This window comes from Mchenga conophoros, linkage group LG12 (assembly GCF_057382185.1).
Source record: "Mchenga conophoros isolate Kocher_MC1m ecotype Shallow Benthic linkage group LG12, M_conophoros_male_GT1.1, whole genome shotgun sequence".
Lineage (NCBI taxonomy): Eukaryota > Metazoa > Chordata > Actinopteri > Cichliformes > Cichlidae > Mchenga > Mchenga conophoros.
In genome coordinates this window covers 24,570,010-24,586,894 of record NC_140537.1, presented here as the reverse complement: position 1 = coordinate 24,586,894, position 16,885 = coordinate 24,570,010, and the positions used below count along the sequence as shown (strand labels likewise).

The 16,885-nt window shown below is 41.7% G+C and overlaps 1 protein-coding gene across 5 annotated transcripts in view; it reads left to right on the top strand.

The window, feature by feature from the left end:
• Positions 1-16,885, top strand: part of pde4d (phosphodiesterase 4D, cAMP-specific) — a 203,893-nt gene that overhangs the window by 149,284 nt on the left and 37,724 nt on the right. Inside the window, exon 1 of one of the 5 annotated variants that reach the window (XM_085294718.1) lies at positions 592-1,570. The exons of 3 other annotated variants lie outside the window; for them this stretch is intronic. In XM_085294718.1, the coding sequence (XP_085150844.1) occupies positions 1,482-1,570 (89 nt within the window). In that variant the 5' untranslated portion in view covers positions 592-1,481. Of the gene's footprint in view, positions 1-591; positions 1,571-14,352; positions 14,939-16,885 lie in introns of those variants that run through there. One more of the 5 variants, XM_085294717.1, reaches the window with a different exon arrangement.

Genomic DNA, 16,885 nt, shown 5'->3' with positions numbered 1-16,885 from the left:
GCTGGTGTAAGAACAGAGGAATGCATTATACATCCTGTACATCAAGTTTTCTGAGACAAACCTGCCTGGAAGGCCCCCTATATGCTTTTGTAGGCGCCAGTTACACTCTATACACACAAATATGTGCAAGGGAAAGAAAAAGCAAAACAAAACAATGGTTTTTCTTTATGTGGTTTGAAATTTCATGGTTCACCGGCATGCACACAGACGCCAGAAACAGACAGAGGGTGTGCTTAGAGTGGCAAAAGTCAAAAACAAACTGACAGGGCAGCAGCAGTGCTTGCGTTGTTATGACGAAGGAGGGCTCCAACGGAGACAAACACACATTACTATGAAACGTAAAGCAGCTGATTTAAGGGGAGGAAATGAAAGGGATTACTTCTGTCAACATTTTGATTATGCAGTGAGGTTTTCTGTGTATGTGTACGTGTGTAAGTTGCACATGTGCTGTCTTGTTCCTCTCTTGAATGAAGTGTTAAGAGGATCCATAGGTTTAGCTGACTGGATAGGGCAGGCACACCTATTACACAGGGTCAGGACATCCCACTGACTGGAGGGAGGAGGGAGGCGGGAAGAAGGAGGGCAGAGACGATCAGCAGCGAGACAGAGGGAGACGGCGAGATACTGAAGAGACGCTTCTCTGTTTTGTTTTGTTTTTTTCTTCTCTCTCCCTCTCTATTTCCTCGCTTCGCTCCCTGGGAGGTTGTGAAAGGGCAGAACAGAGAGGGAGACGCAAAATAATAGAGACAAAGGGGGCAAAGCCGAGAGGATGAAAGCAAATGTGAATGTGTGAGTGACTCTGTGTGTAACATGCTCTGTCATGCTGGTGTGACTACCGCTGCCTCCCCAACCGGCGTCGTTTGGCTGTCAGGAAAAGGAATGCTTTCCGGAGGAATGAGTCCCTGAACCGGTTCACCATGTGGCTGTGGGACAGTAATTTCCAAACCTTTGCCGGAAGAATCCCACGGAAAAAAGAGCAGCGGCCGGAGAGCTTAGCTGGTCCTGCTGGGTGGCCGCCTGTGTGCTTGCTCTGCTGAAACTCTCACTTAAAAACTGAGTTCACACTGGGCTTAAGTCTGCTTTTCAGTTTCTTCCAGTTTACGTTTCTTTTCTTTTAAGCCGTCACATTTAGCAGGATTTTTATCTTCCTTAAGGATCTCAATGGATTTTATGGTGCTATATAGTTTGATTTGTGAGACTGCCTTGTTAGATACAAGCTGGCGCTTTTGGTAATGATGCCCTAGGACCTAACAAGTGAAGCTGGAAACTCAGAAAGAGCTCATTCTTTACTTGAGAACTGGTCTGAATGTACGCATTACAACAGTGAACTTTACCATGGGACACTACATTATGTGCCGCGGCCCACGTACACTGTGGGGCAGTGTTTGTGGATATATAGCTAAATAGATTTTTTTTAAAAAGGGGTGCCTAAGGGGTGAAAGGTTAACAGGAAGCGGGACCAGCGCTGACACAGCTTTGGTATGAAGCCTGGACAATGCCCAGGTGCTCCCACTGACAGGTCCATGATGCACCTCGGTCATTTTCCTTTTAGAAGGCACTCCTGGATATGGTGAGTATTTGTAGTGGTGACGGTTTTAAACATGCAGCTGAAACTGTTTGTTTCTGGTTTTATCTTCAAGTGGGTTTACTGTTTTGTTCTGTTTTTTTCCCCAGAAGTTAATTTAAAACACGTGAAGTTGTGTATTAGCACACGCACAGTTTGTGCACGTTTGTTGATTTTATAGCATGGTTAGAGTTCCCTTAGGTCTAGCCTAGCCCAGCCTTGTGGCATTTTTGTCCCGAGCTTGGCTCAGATGTGTTTGGGGAAATTTATTGTTTAATGGGCCAGACATTTCCTGTCATTTTCTCCCACACTAAATGCTTCAGTTGATCCATAAATGTGAGAGCGAGTCAGGAATAGTGCACGCACACACACACACACGCTCACAGTGGGTGCTCTAACACTTAGACCCCTTTTTGAGTGCTGGAAAAATATTTTGATAAAAGGGCCGTGCTGTTAGGTTTTTATTGCTGTTGTTTTGATTAGTCATACTTAGGATGGCTATCTTATGGGAATAGTTGCCTCCCAGCTATGTTCAAACTGGGAGGGACACAGCAGTCAGTGATGTCATTAGAGTGGGCTGTTGGGATATGAGCAGCATTCTTATTTCCAGTGGTTTGACTTTCTCATGCTAATCATGCAAAATAGATTTAATGTCAGTGCACTCAGAAAAGGACTGATGTGTTATTTATTTATTTATTGATCTTCTAGCTTCACCATGTTTTTGGTATGGCGCACAGTATTTTAGGATTATCCCGGTGTAAACTGGTGCATGATGCATGTAAAAGCAGAGGGATAATTCGGCTGACATATCTGCTTATTTTGCACAGCATGTGCATGATAAATGCATGAAATAGATGTCGAATCTAAAACCCCGCCATGAACTGAGTGTATTGTTCGCCTGAATATTGCAAACACGGGACCATTTAGTGACATTTCCAGCAGAGACAGTGAAAATTCTGTAGACGTGGAAAGAGCACAGAAGAATAAATGTGATGAAGCAGATGGATGCGATACACGCAAGCGTGTCCACCCAGCTAGTGAGACATACGTATACAAACACACACTTGCATGCACACACAGGGTTTACCTTCCAGTCAGGTAGCAGATTACAAAAGCAGTACCTCCTTGGTAACACTGTACATGCACATACTGTAAACAGATACACAGCAAAACATCCTGGTTCCTTCTTCTTCTTTCCACATACACTGAAGTGATTATCATTCATGCAATGTCAGGTTGTGTAAACATAGCCTGGGGCTATAGGGGCCTATTGTGTAAAGATTAAGTGAGTTAGCCTGTAAGTGGTAAGTCGCTGTACGTTACCATCCAAGCCTGTCTTAGGTTTTTGCATTTTCATTTGCACCTAGTTTACTCTCTTGTTGCTTCACCTGAAATTCACAAGCCACAAATGATAAACAATCATAAATAATCAAAGCTATTACAGGTATTTGTATAATCTTCCATGGATGAGATTCTTTGATTTACTGGAGCAAAATCTCACTAATGCGGTTCACAGTCTGCTGCACTGCGGTGCTGAATTGGATGGATGTAGCAAATATCGTGACAGTGTTGGACAATTCACGCCTGTCACAGTTGTCAGAGACTTGTATCTGAAAATGGGCGATGTGCTTGTCAGACTCGGTTTATACCTCAGGCAGGATTCCCCCCCCCCCCCCTTTCTCTACAGCACTGACTGATATGTTGGTGTGTGAGTGAAGAGGAGCTTTCAGGAGGAGCTATTCATTGCACCGTGATAATGGACACATCCCCTTCTCTGCGTGTTAAACCTGTGGCATACGAGTCAAGAAGCACTGAGAGAAGAAGGCTGATAAAGATTAAAAAGATAAATCCATTCCTGTCTAAAATATGAATTCATATATGCACTCACCCACACGCGAATACGTAACTGGATTCGTTGAACCTTTAAAAGCTAAAATAACGCATTTGAGCAGATGCGACTCACTGCACAAGCCATGGAAGAACATTATGCACCCTCTCTTTCTCTCTCCCTCTTTCTGCCTCCTCACTGCATTATTGTCAGGTTATTTTTACTTTTTGCATCTGTATCGATCACCGTGCTTCCAGCCTCTGTATACCTGAAGTTAAAATACCCAGGCTCTCGAGAGCTGTGCAGTAACTGCTCCGTCCTGCAATGTTTGACTGTGCTGGGTGTTGCCCACAGGCCCACAATGAATAAACTGAGATGTATGATTGTCTAAACTTCATTAAACACTCACCAGAAAGGAAATGAAAAGTGTGTGTAGTAATCCAATTAAGTGAATCCATCGCCTTACAGGCTGGGGAGAGAGAATAGAAGAGTCTATATTTAGAACATGGGCTGGAAATGAATTGCCGCATCGCTTTTCTCTGTTCCTCCCTCTGCTTTACATTGGTGGTGTGTACTGTCACTGTCAGTTATTACTGTACTGTCAAATAGTACATTTTTGAGGGGTATTTAAAAAAAAATGCAAGCAGTTGGAGTACATCAGGTCTCATTCCCTTCCATTTCTCCCTCCTGTCCTTAACTGTCGTTGGCCCCGAGGGTGGCTACCTCAGATGTACCGCATTTTGTCAGTAAGATAACAAGACACAAGACATTGTTATCTCATTTCTTTGAGGCCTTCTCCCACTGCACATTGTCATTGATTCTGGGCCAATCCCAGCCAAACTTTAGATTGCTTTCTATCACTCTGAGTTACTTTGCTGGGACTGAGGCAGAGATTTTAAAATGGGCTTTTTGGAGGCTGCAGAGACCTGCTGTCACTTTTGGGGAGACAAAGTCATCAGTCACTGGCGTCCCGGAGAACAGGAGTATATGTATGTATGTGTGTGTGGAAGAGAGAGAGAAATACAGCGTTACTGCTCACCTACAGCATCAATCTTTGCCAGCCTACTGTGCAGTGTGATGCTGATATATTCAGCCTTATTAAAAGCTCTCCCAATTCACTCCCCCCTATAAAGGCCACACAGTTTAACACGGTTTCTTCTTCACACATTTTCTCACGCCGCATTCTTTCTACCTGCTTTGGATCGGTGTATGGTGAATGAAATGATTGATAACTGCTCCTGGCTTGTATGCAGCTCAGATTATTTTCCATTTTACAGTGCAAATCAGAGCATCATGAAAAGAAAAATACTAGCTATAGTTTGTGCCAAGAAAGCTGTGACCCAGCAGTGTAACAGGATATTGTTGAATGGTGTCTCTTGAAGCAGAAATCTACCAGGTTCTTCGCTGCACTGCTGGTTATATTTTAATGATATTGGCTGCTATGGTTTGCATACACAAATGCATCTTAAATCGATTGTAAATTTTAAGCTTAGCTGGTCTGCAGGGTGCTTTGCAGCACGGTTGCCGTTCATGCACAGACACACTCATGTACCAGCGCCTACAGAGCTGCCATGTAAGGTTCTTGCCTGCCATTAGGATCAACTGGGGCCTCTGTGCCTTGCCTTAAGGACACTTGGATGCATGTGGATGGGTAAGGGGGAGCCAACCTTGCGATTAGTTGACAAGCTGCTCCACAACCTGAGCCACGTCTGCCTCAGAGCAAATAATAAAATAACCAATTTCAAACGCATCAAGTCAACATGATGACCTGTTATAACTTGTCTGCACTCTCAGTCATACAGAGAAGCCAGCAGCTGCATATCTGACAGCCCAGTCAGGCCAAAAGATCTATGACTATTTAATTAATCTACAGTGCAAAAGCAGATTGGGTGGCAAACACCTACGACAAAAGGGCTGAATTATTATTGTATGTAGTCTCTGCTCATATAAAAGTCATACATTGTGCAAGCATTTCTTTAGTAAGAATTTAGTTGGAGCTTTGCCATCCCAGCTTGAATATAAACTTCCTTGAAGCCTGGCTGACATGTTTTTACTTATATTTTTGAGGTTCTCTGTTTGGCACACGCTGCTGCGGACTTAAAGACTCAACAGCAGTGTTTCCATCTCTCTGTTGGAGAAATTTCATTTAGCCCCTTTTTTTGAATTGCTAAATGATCATTATTTCACAGCTATTTTCCCAGGACATCTTGCTGTTGGTGCGTGTCTGTCAGAGCACACACAGTGACTCAGTCAGTACTGGCAGTCTTGAGATTTTCTTTTTCCCCAGCCTTCCACTTGCTTCATCATCCAATGTATCTTTCACACATTGCTGCTCCTGGATTTCTCATTGTGTTATGCTGCCTCTTATTCACGGTTGATCCCTTTCTCCTGTGTGTAATACAGCAACTCCTCATGTGTTACATGAAATATACCCAAAGAGATGCAGTCCATGACAACTAGCGTCCAAAGGCGCTCTTGTTGTTGTTCATTACAGCATCGCACAGCCAAAAGCACGCCTTCACTTTGGCAGACAACAATGGGCTAACACATTTTAGCTGCATTGGCAGTATTAAAATTATTTAATCAATTATCAATTTTATCCAGGCCAGACAAATAAAATGAATCAACCTTTGTTTGTTTGCTGAGTTAATGATGGACTGCTTTCAGCATTTAAAAAATGTTTGAATAATCATATGCCATTTGTATCTTTGCATTAATATTCTGGTGGGTGATAAAACTAAAAAAATGCACTCACAGTATTTAGTGTGTTGGTATTTTCAGTTTTGAACTTTAAATACAGCTCTCAACTGGAAATATACACAGATATGATTTTGATTAATAGACACAGATCAAGGGACAGGGAGATTATCTATCTATCCATCTATCCATCTATCCATCCATCCATCCATCCATCCATGGCCTGTTGACTGTACAAAAGATGGAATGTTAAGATTTGGGCTCAAGGCAACTATAATTAGCATTTTCTTACTTCCGTTGTCCTTCATGCTACACAGCCTATTGACAAAGGTCCTTCACCGCTCGCTGTTCCATGATCATTTTGTTTTCTTGACATTCAAATGTCATTGTTGATTCAAAAGTGCTGATGGCAAAAAACAAAGAAATTAGGAAATATCATTATAGCTTTGTACGTCACTGTTTGACCTAAACAAAACCTCTCTTTTGCCAGCAGATGTTATCGGGCCCAGGCCCTTTCCTGGATGAACAAAGCCGCCCTCTGCGGCAGCTCGTTATAAACTGTCAGCGCAGCTAAAAACAAACACTTGTAATGAAAGAAAAAGATGTGGAGAATAGAAGGTGTGTTGGGGTCAAGGGTCATATGGCTTCCATTTCTTGGCTGCTTGTTTTTGTTATTTAATGATTAAGCCCTTGTAGGTTTTCATTGCCAAACAGGTGTTTAGTAATCCATAAAAATTATGCTAATTTTCAGTTCTTAGTCACCCCATCAGCCGGGTCTAATTGAGACACCTCCCTTGCGATGCGTATCGTAGACATAGGAGACGGACACATCACACACGTACTGGGAGTTACCTCATAATAGCAGGAAAACATGTTGATGACGGAGTTTGTCTCTGGGGGGGAATTGCTCGTGACGATGATGGGGATTAGGATTGCCATGATGACGGCAGCATTTATGAGGAGGCATAGAAACAGATTAGGAGGATTTAGGCTGAGAGGGAGTCCCCTCACACTCACACACACACATTCTTGCATGCACACATACCTGACTGGATTTGGAAATATTACAGACACAAGCAGTTTTGTTATTTCAACTAATTCCAATCCCAAGACAAAGGAAGGTGAAGTTAGTTGTTGAGATGTATTTCTGGGTTGTTGCTTGTTTGTTTTTTTCTATATTACTATATTTTGCTATATTATAAAGCTGAGCAACAAGTAACATTCAGGTCCACATAAAACCACTAACCTGGACAGTCAAAATGTTACTGCAATGACTTGTTACAGATTTTCGGTTTCAGTTTTATTGGTGCATTGAGTTAGAGATCCTTTACAGGTGCTGCACATCCATTCTCTTTTTATAACCAGTAAACTAAACAGACTAAACAGTCTACATAATGCGCCTTTCTCGGTATTCTCATAAGCACTGGCATTTTATGAATGTATTTGTTGAGTGCTTCCTTTGAGGGAACTCCCACTTGCACAATCCAAACTGTTACACTTCTCATCCATCCGGTAAGACAGACTCTCACTCGCGGGGTGGAGATTAACACTCTCGCAGCAGGAAAGGAATGAACGTGGACACTGAGCGAATTTGTGACAACACTACCTGCACATATTCTCTATTTAACTTGGTACACAGGGCAAGCGCTGAAGCTGTCTGTTAGAGACTTTCTGCCTTTGTGTCTTCTCTAAATAAGTAAAAATCAGCCTAGTTTCTCTGTGCCCTGACAGTATTTACTAAGCCATTAAAGAAGCCTATGTAAGCATTATGCATTTGCATTAGTACCACTACAGACTGTGAGAGGGACAAAGTAAAGGCAGGAACATGTTCAAGAGAAGAGCCTGTTTTTTTAAGTGTAGGCTTTGGAAGTTTTAAGCTTTGAACTGAAGCAAATTTGGGTTTTTGTTAAAAACTTGTTTAAAATAATTGAATATTTTTCAGTTATTTATCCATCCATTCTGCTAGTCTTAGAATTAGGAATGGTTGAACTAATAAAGCTGTTAAATTAGTTCATGCTCCCAGATGTGGTGACTGTTTCCTCCCTGTTAATTTAGTTGTTGTTATTTAGGAGATTTGCAACAGCCTAAATCAGAAACTGTCCAGCAGCATTACTGTTGTGTGTACTAAAAGTGCATGAATAGCTGTTTCAGTATTTCAGGTTTCATTTGCTTTAACTGCATTATCACATAAGCCATTTTCTGCCATGCAAACTGCCAGTTAAACTTCAGTGAGCTGAGTGAGGCTTGCAATCCTGCACAGTGGACAACACCTGGATAGATCCATGCCGCTGTCTCTAAATTTAGACCTTAATATCCAAGTCTTTGGGCCTGGCAACACACTGTTGAGTTGTCCCATTTTGAGCCTGTCCTTAAATGAAAGAAAAAATGAAGAAATCAGTCGACTTTACACATCTTGCTGATCCAAGCCTGCATACTGGGTTGTCTTCAAAGCATGGTTTAGTTAAAGTATTTACTTTGCTAATTTTAAGCTGCAGCATAACTCACAGAAGCTTTTCAAGACAAGGCTTAGTTCCTTTTGTCTTGCTGAATTTGAAGTGGTAGTCCTTATTGTTCGCTATTTGAACTGCAAACACAGTCGTGGTCTGCAGTTCATTAACCCTTCATGTAAGGTTAACAAGATCCCATCAACCATTTCTGGAGATTAGAGCTGTTTGCGTGAAAGGGAAGGCGTACCTAATAAACTGCATATGAGGAGAGACTATAATTAAGCTAGCCGCTCTGACGCTAGTGTTCCCTGGGTATGTTTTGAGGAACAGCTTAACCTGGATAATCTCTTACGGAGGGCATCCTTGGCGTATACTGGCAGGGTATCCCTTACATACGTAAATATGTGGCCTCGGCTCTTACTTACTCTCAACAGCGTGGTGATGTCATCAGGGTTTTAATGAGGGATTATTCTGACATCACCGGGACTGCTGCCAAGTTAAGCCTATTAGCCTCACCATGTGCTTGAGGTGCGCTAGAGCTGGAGTTGTGACCCTCTGTGTGTGTGTGTGATATGTAGGAGCTTATTGAGCAAGCTGTGCAGGACATGGGAATTTGCATTATTCTCCATCTATTCATCTTCCCATTAATGTGTCCTTCAAAAAAAACCTGCCTCAGCTTGCCAGCCAAAACAGTATCTGTGATGTCCATAGCTGAGTCTCTACTGAGTGGTTTTGAATTAACAACATAGCTGGTCAACAGCCGTGACAATGAAAAGCACTTCAAGACCCATATCATAATATTATTACTCAATATGTATTGTCAGTACACACTGGCATACTGCCCAAAGCACACAAAGGCTCATGGAAGTCATACCCAAAACAAATTTCATGTCAGCGCTTTGTTCTATTGTTCTAACGCGCGGCAGCAAGCGTCACTGAGAAAAACCACTTTTGAGATTAATAGTTAGTGCTGTGATCACATTTGGACTGTACAAGCAAAGGCTACTTAAACTGTTTTTTTTTTCCAGATTATAAAACCGCTAAATAGCATCAGCCTTAATTGTAAACAGTTGTCTTTGTTGGGGTTGCAGCCAACAGACTAGTGACTAAGTCTGTGCACCACAGCTGTTTCTAACAATGGAATATTAAAACCCCTGATGATATATCAACAACAGCTCCATGCCTGCAAGCCTAACCCCAAAATGTTTGTGGAACTTTTTAATGGAGACAATGTATTATAAATATATGCGATAAATGCTTCTATGTGAAATATATAGAGAGAGGTATTTCTTTCAATCTTGATCCTTCCTTAATCTGCAATGTGTGGGAGCACATATAAAAAGAAAATTAAAAGTTCTGCCTGTGAAAGAAGAAATAAAAGGTAGATATCATCCACATGTTTTATTTTACAGAGGTGGAACATGTAACTAACCCACAGCAATGAGTAACCTGTGTCCTGAACATATTAGACTGCCCCATTTTTCTTAAACTGTAATACACGCACAATATCAGCCAGTCCTACTTTAAACCCCTTTATATTTAGATTAGACACTTCTTTGTTTCATTACACCTAACAAGAAGATCCTTTGTCTTAAATGGAGACTACAGGTAAACTGACACTTCATTTAGAACTACCATCTTAAAGCAAGTGGCAGTTCATCCAAGTGTTACTACCCTAACCTTTAGGGACAATATACGTTACCCATAAGATCAGCTTCCAAATTATTATCGTGTGCATTAGACATTGTTCATTGCACGTTGTCCTTTGTGTATTTGCAAAAGTCAAAACATGTCTTGCAAAACTGCAACATTGCGAAACACGATATGATGGTAATGTTGCGATGGTGGTGTCAAAACCTGTATACCACCCACCCCTGCCTGAAGGAAGAGTAGTATTTGTTGTACTTGCAGGTGTTAAATGTATAAACGTGTCTGTTTCAGATATAGTTTGGACGCTGAGACACAATTAGTCAGTCTACATGAAAGCATAAGAAAAGACCTTCTGATATCACCCTCCATCATGACGATGTTGACCATGTAAAGCATTTAAAATTTTGCTATTTTATAAACTAAACCGTGAACAAAGAAATGAAATTGGCAGATTCAGGAGGAAGGAGTGTTAGTGGTTACTTGAAGCCATTTATGATCCTGTTCGCCAACTTTCTGATGTGACTCTGAGAGCTGTGCTGACACAAGTGCTTTTATGCCTCTGAGACAAAATCCTTCATGCTGGTGTCAATACACGGTTCTCACATTCATAATGTCCGGCTTCGCTTCAGCTTTAACACATCACGACATCTCTCTCTCGCCACTTGCGCTCTCAGTACTGCATGCAGCAGAATGCATCTGCACTTACAGAGAGCATATTGCACAGCATAACTAAGAGCTTTTGTTGGTCTTATCTTAAGCAGTCACGCTTCTCCAGCCTTTTATTTCTCCCTCCGGTCTGCGCTGCATGTGCTTTCTATTCTCCTCTGTACTCTGGTGAGTTTCTGACCTAAACAATAGGTGAGAAAGCTTAAATCCTCCCCAGCCTGTGACTCAGCTGGACATATAAATAGATCACAGGTAACTCATGCATGGCGGCTGTCACACATTAGGTGGCTGCTGTTTAGAATGAAATTCTTGGCAACAGATGTCCTTTCCCTGAGTGGACCATTGACCCTGTCAATTCTCCTTTTCTCATTACACAGTCTGCCACCATGTCCTTAGCAACTGATACCTGATTGGCTGCGAGGACCTACCTGTCCCTTTTGAATTCTGCCAGGTCACCATGGCAACCACATTATAAACATGAATCTAGCAGGGGGACTGTGAAGGCAGGCGGGAAGAGCGAGTCGAGCTGAGGCGAAGGAATTGCTCCTTGACACACATGACAGCTGCCTTTAATGCGGCGTGACTGGCAGAGAGCTGCAAATACAGTACCGCCTGAAGCTCAATTACCAATCAGTTGTTGTCTCTTAATCACATTACCTTTGCTGATTTATCTACTTGAAAACAAATATCCAATCACTCTAATCATATTCAGTCTTCTTGCAACGGTAGGTGCAGTTGCCATGGCCCTGAGCTGCTTCAGTAGCATTAATTCATAGTTACGACTCTCTTTTTCTTCTTATATCACACTACTGCCGTTCAGTTAGCTCAAATGGAGACGCTTTCTTCATTAGCTTCTCCTCTCATTCCCTGTCCTCGTATATAGAAAAAGCTTGGCAACAGTGGGCCAACTAATAAAGCCCTTTCCCTTTCTTATGCCTATTCCTCACAGCCCATCTTAATAATTGTCTTCTGAGCGCTTTAATAAGATTATCTTACTAATCTGCTGCCCTATAATCATTAAATCATTGAAGAAGCCATGAGTCACAGAGCAGTGAGAAGAGTATCTTTGCTGTTGCCCAAACTCTAGCGATACTCACTAAAAAGGCAGAGCTGTGAAGAAATAGTAGTTGCACAAGATAACAAAATATTACAAAAACTGCAAGGTGCTGCATACTAGTCAGTGCTTTTTTGCTTTCTGGATCTCATCGGAATATTAAAAGAGCAGCCAATTAAGTGTAAATCAGTCCAGGCAATGAGAACATTTTTTATAATGGTACTACTCAGTTTTGAGAACCTTGAGTTTTTTTCCACATTATTTGAAACTTTTGCCTTGTTTAACATGAGAATACACCTTTTCAGCGGTATTTATGACATGAAATGAAAGAAATGAATAATATTTTTAGTGACTTGATGTCATACAGTATGTCCTGCGGATTGCTTAATGCTTCTGTTTCTGTCTTCTCTCTGCCTCCTTCACTCTCCCACTCCCAGGGTGCATTGTCCCTGCCAGTCATGAGAGGACGCAGTAAATCGAAGCCCTCCTTGTCTCTCTGGCACACAGCCAGTTTGTTAGCCGTGTACTGTATTCACCTTTGTACTAACCTGCTACTACTACCTAACCTAACCTACTACTCTGCAACCCTGTCACCTGACCTCGTCATTGATTACACTATTCAGCTTTTCCCTCCACTGTTTTCTTTTCACTTTTCTTCTTCTGTGGCTCTGCAGTATTTTTTTTTTCCACCCTCTTTCCAGAGTTTAGTCACAGCACAGTCATGGTGATGAAATCCCTTTAAGTATGATTTACAGTGTACTGTTAAAAATAGTTTGTATAACACACACCTTTGGTTTGAAAAGGTGTTGCAGCTTGCATGTAGCGCTCAGATACGGTAGTTCCAGTTTTATAGCTCTGATCCTCAGGGACACTGAGTAACGACAGTCAAACTGTCACCTGGCGCTCTGTCACAGCATGTCGCTGGCACTGATGGTGTGTGGCTGACTAGGCAGCTAAGCAAACATACGCTTGTGTTACAGGTTGTGTTTGTGAGAATACACAAGAGATGTAGAGGTCTGTATCACGTTGGTGTAATGACCTGTGTGTTTTATGTCTGTATATGTTGTGGCGTGTGTATTTATAATACTTGCAGTCAGACAGCGTTGTGTAGGTGTGTGCATGTCTGTGTAGGTGTGCTCATATGGTGCCGGCTCAGTACGAATGAAGGAGCCTGTTTTGTCTGTCATTGCGTCTGTGACTTTGACAGCCTCCTTGTCCACCCAGGAGCCGTTGTCACATGCTGGCTGCTTTTGTCAGAGCAGAGCTGAAGCCTCAACCCCACAGAGGTTTACCGCTCTGTGGGTTTGGGCTGCTTTGTGTTTGCCTTCTTTACCCACCTGTGCATATATTTTCCCTGCAGAGCAGACTGCCCCCTGCTGGCAGCTAAGAAACAAAACACTCCAGTGATTTAGAGCAGCGGTCCCCAACCCCCGGGCCTCGGACCGGTACCGGTCCATGAGTCGTTTGGTACCGGGCCGCGAGAGTTGAGGCTCAGGTGTGAAATGTATGGTTTTCAGGGTTTTTATCGGTTTTCAGCGTTATTTTGTTATCGTTTTGATCGTTAACTCGGTTTTCCTTGGTCTTTTCACGTGTGTTATGAATAAATCTTCTTTTTTTCAGTACCGGTACTAGTTTTATTTTGTTGTATTTATCCGCGACACCTTAAAGGCCGGTCCGTGAAAATATTGTCGGTCATAAACCGGTCCGTGGTGCAAAAAAGGTTGGGGACTGCTGATTTAGAGCTCTTTGTCTTTATAGCAGTGAAGTATCTGAAAATGATATAACATAATAAATGATAGTTGTGTCTTTTAAAGGCCATAAATCTCCTTGCTTAGTGGATCCCATTCCACTCGCAACTCTAATTATGACACCTTATCTTGCAAAACCCACCCATAGGCTTCATTTGAAATAAAATTAAAATAAAAATAATAAACATGTCTTTCCATAATTCGTTTACAAGTGTTCTGGCTCAAACTTAAGTTACTACTGTTCATTTTACATTTTGTAATATAGTGAAAGGCATGTTTTGTGCTGCTCTGCTGCCATCAACAGGTAAAATATAGGAACTACCAGGATGAAACATCGCCCCTATATGGAATGAGGTACTTTACTTCTTTTGTTGCTGTTATTTTTCAGGTCGTCATATTATGTGTAAATGTGCATTGCACAGTCATAGTTTTGCCCCCCCCCCCCCCCCCCCCCCAAAAAAAAAAGAATTTAAAAGACACTGTCTGGTTTAACATATATTAAAGTATATTATAGCAACGTTATAAACAACCTTCCTCCTGTTTTGTGTAATGTTTACTTGGAGTACTTGGAAAGTATTATTTTACACATTGTACCATCAGTGTAAGCTAATTTCATCATTTGCATGATGGCCCATAATAAGTGGCTTAAGAACTCTTAAAAAACTGAGAGAGAATTTAACATTAAAACACTCCTTAGAAGCTTGTTATTTTATTGCTCCTCTATTTCCAAAATAGATTGGTTTAAATGCATGCAAGCCAGCGTGCAATCATCCCACCCAGTTTCTTGCACATTTTTTTAAAATCTTCTAGTAGTTTGCATGCAGAAGAAATCAGCATGGAAGAAACAAATTCAAGCATTGCTTTGCTCAGTTTCATTTTCTGAAAGAAAAGCTTCATTAGCTCCCTCTTCCTCACATGCATCTCCCCTTCCTCAGTCTCCATATTTCTCCATGCTTTCCTCTTTTTTAGTCAAACCCATACTGAGCCCTCTGCTCGCCTCTCCTCCCCTCTTCACCTGCCTATCTCTCCTCACACACTCCTCCCTCCTTCCTTTCGAGATAGCTCTATTAGGCGTGCCGCTCTGTCACTTCTCCCTGTTTCTCTCTCCACATCTGTCTTTGACGTGAGTCCATGTTCATCATTGGTTAAGAACCGCGTCAAAATGAGTTTGCCAGTGAATTATCTGTCTTTGGAAAAGATAGCCCGGTACCGGCACGCCTGCTCCACCGGGTCACCCTGTGCTACAAACAAGCCCATCGACATCAAACCTCGTGGCAGGAGAGGGTATGGCTCATCTTAGAAACTGAAACTATGTCGCAGAGGGTATGCCAGAGAAGGGACCTAATTTTTTTTCATCTGCATGTTTCGAGTTGTTGGATATTCAATGTATTCTGCTTTTTTTCTCTCTTTTACTTTTTCTTTGTCTTGTGTGTCGAAATTATGGAGTAAATAAGAACATAAGTGGTAAGAGAACTCAGAAGGGAAATTTAGTGAATCTCAAGGGTAGTTATGCGTCAGAGTAATTTCTCTTTATTGCTTTGTGTGTATATTGAGACTATGTTATATGCATGCGTTTTAATTTGTGTTTGTACTACTTCTATAAATGTACACAAAGTCTGTGTGTTCTCTGTTATCAGAGCATTAACTGATAAATAGTTTCACCTGGACAACACAGACCTGGAGCAGTGTTCACACCCAAGTGTTGTGTAAATGGTCGTTGCTTGGTGGCTGCTTGTGTTGTTTAGTTTAGTTCTGCTTTTTTTGTCTTGGTTCTGCTAAACCTTTAGTGCTGGACTGAATAGTGTGTGTGTGCATTTTTGAGTGTCATTGCATCTCCATGAGGAAAAATGTCTTCTTTTACAAAACATGGTTGCGAGCAAGGTAAATGAAAAATATGCAGGTCCAATCAAGTCATTATGGAAAGCTTCAAGTCCTTCTGCAGGACAGGTCCCTTCACTAACTAGACCTGAGCGTAAGCCAATCATCGGAGCACTCTGTCCATTAAGGCTCACACAGAACTGTTAAGACCTTGTTAGGTCAATTTTCCAACTGCATTTCTCTGACAAACATGTACCCCTGAAACTAAGTGTGCTCATCAGCCTGTGCGTGCGTGTCTGTGTGTGTGTGTGTCTGTGTGTGTGTGTGTGCCTCTGTAGCATTTAAATATGAAGCAACAGTAATGGCTGGTGGCGACTGTAAACATATAGATATGGATGGAGCCCTGTCAATACTGTGACCTGCCATCTGTGCTTCACTCCCTTAGTTAAGTGCTATTTATATCAGCGTTGGCTCGGGCACCATATACTGAACATCGTCCACGAGAGAGGCTCTTTAAAAAAAAAGAGAGGGCGAGAGAAGAAGAAATCAATAATGCTGTCAATTAATGAGGTTGCTTCATCCATGTTACTGGTTTCATAAGAGGAATATACACATTTCAACACTAGGTGGCAGTAGTGTTTCTCTGAGTTGCACTGAATTGCAGAGTCTGCTATGCAGTTGTTTTAAAGCCAGTAATTTAATGTGCTTATTAGAGAGTAGTTAAAGTATATACAGTATATTCTGAAAATGTACGTATACATGTTATAGTAATTGGTTATGCATGTGTTATACATAGCTTACTATAAACAATATATAACTAAACATAACAAGGCATAAAACAAGTGCTAATAGCAAATAAAATGTAAAAATCCCCCCAAGAGTACAGCAAGTAAGACCCTCACTTCACACATGTGTAAACCACCCACCCCCTCCTCAAACGATCACACCCAACTCTCTTCTTAAGCAGGATAATTTTGTTCTTGATCTTTGTGTCTTGCACCTCTGTGCCCCGGGGATAACGGCTTAGTATAGACTAAATACTCACTATGTGTAAATGTGTGTTTGTGTGAATAGATGCGTTTGCTTGTGGGTTACATTTTTATTCACAAGATACAGTAGGGAGGGGAGCCGTATATTGGTTATGCTCAGAGGGATTTGGGACTCGTGCGGTTTTAACGTAGAAGAGAAGCTGCCAGTTTTCTGAGGAATGTCTTTTGTTGTTCTTTCTCTGACCACATGGAATGTGCAGACCGTGGTAATAGGATTAGTTTCACCACTTTGGCCATGTTATAAAGTACATCATTCTGCCATGCTACACTGAAAGCTTTAGATGTGCCTATTACAATTACTTTGAATCACATGACTGCATTTTTTAACTGTATAAAAAACTACCAACCCATCTAAGGCACTGCT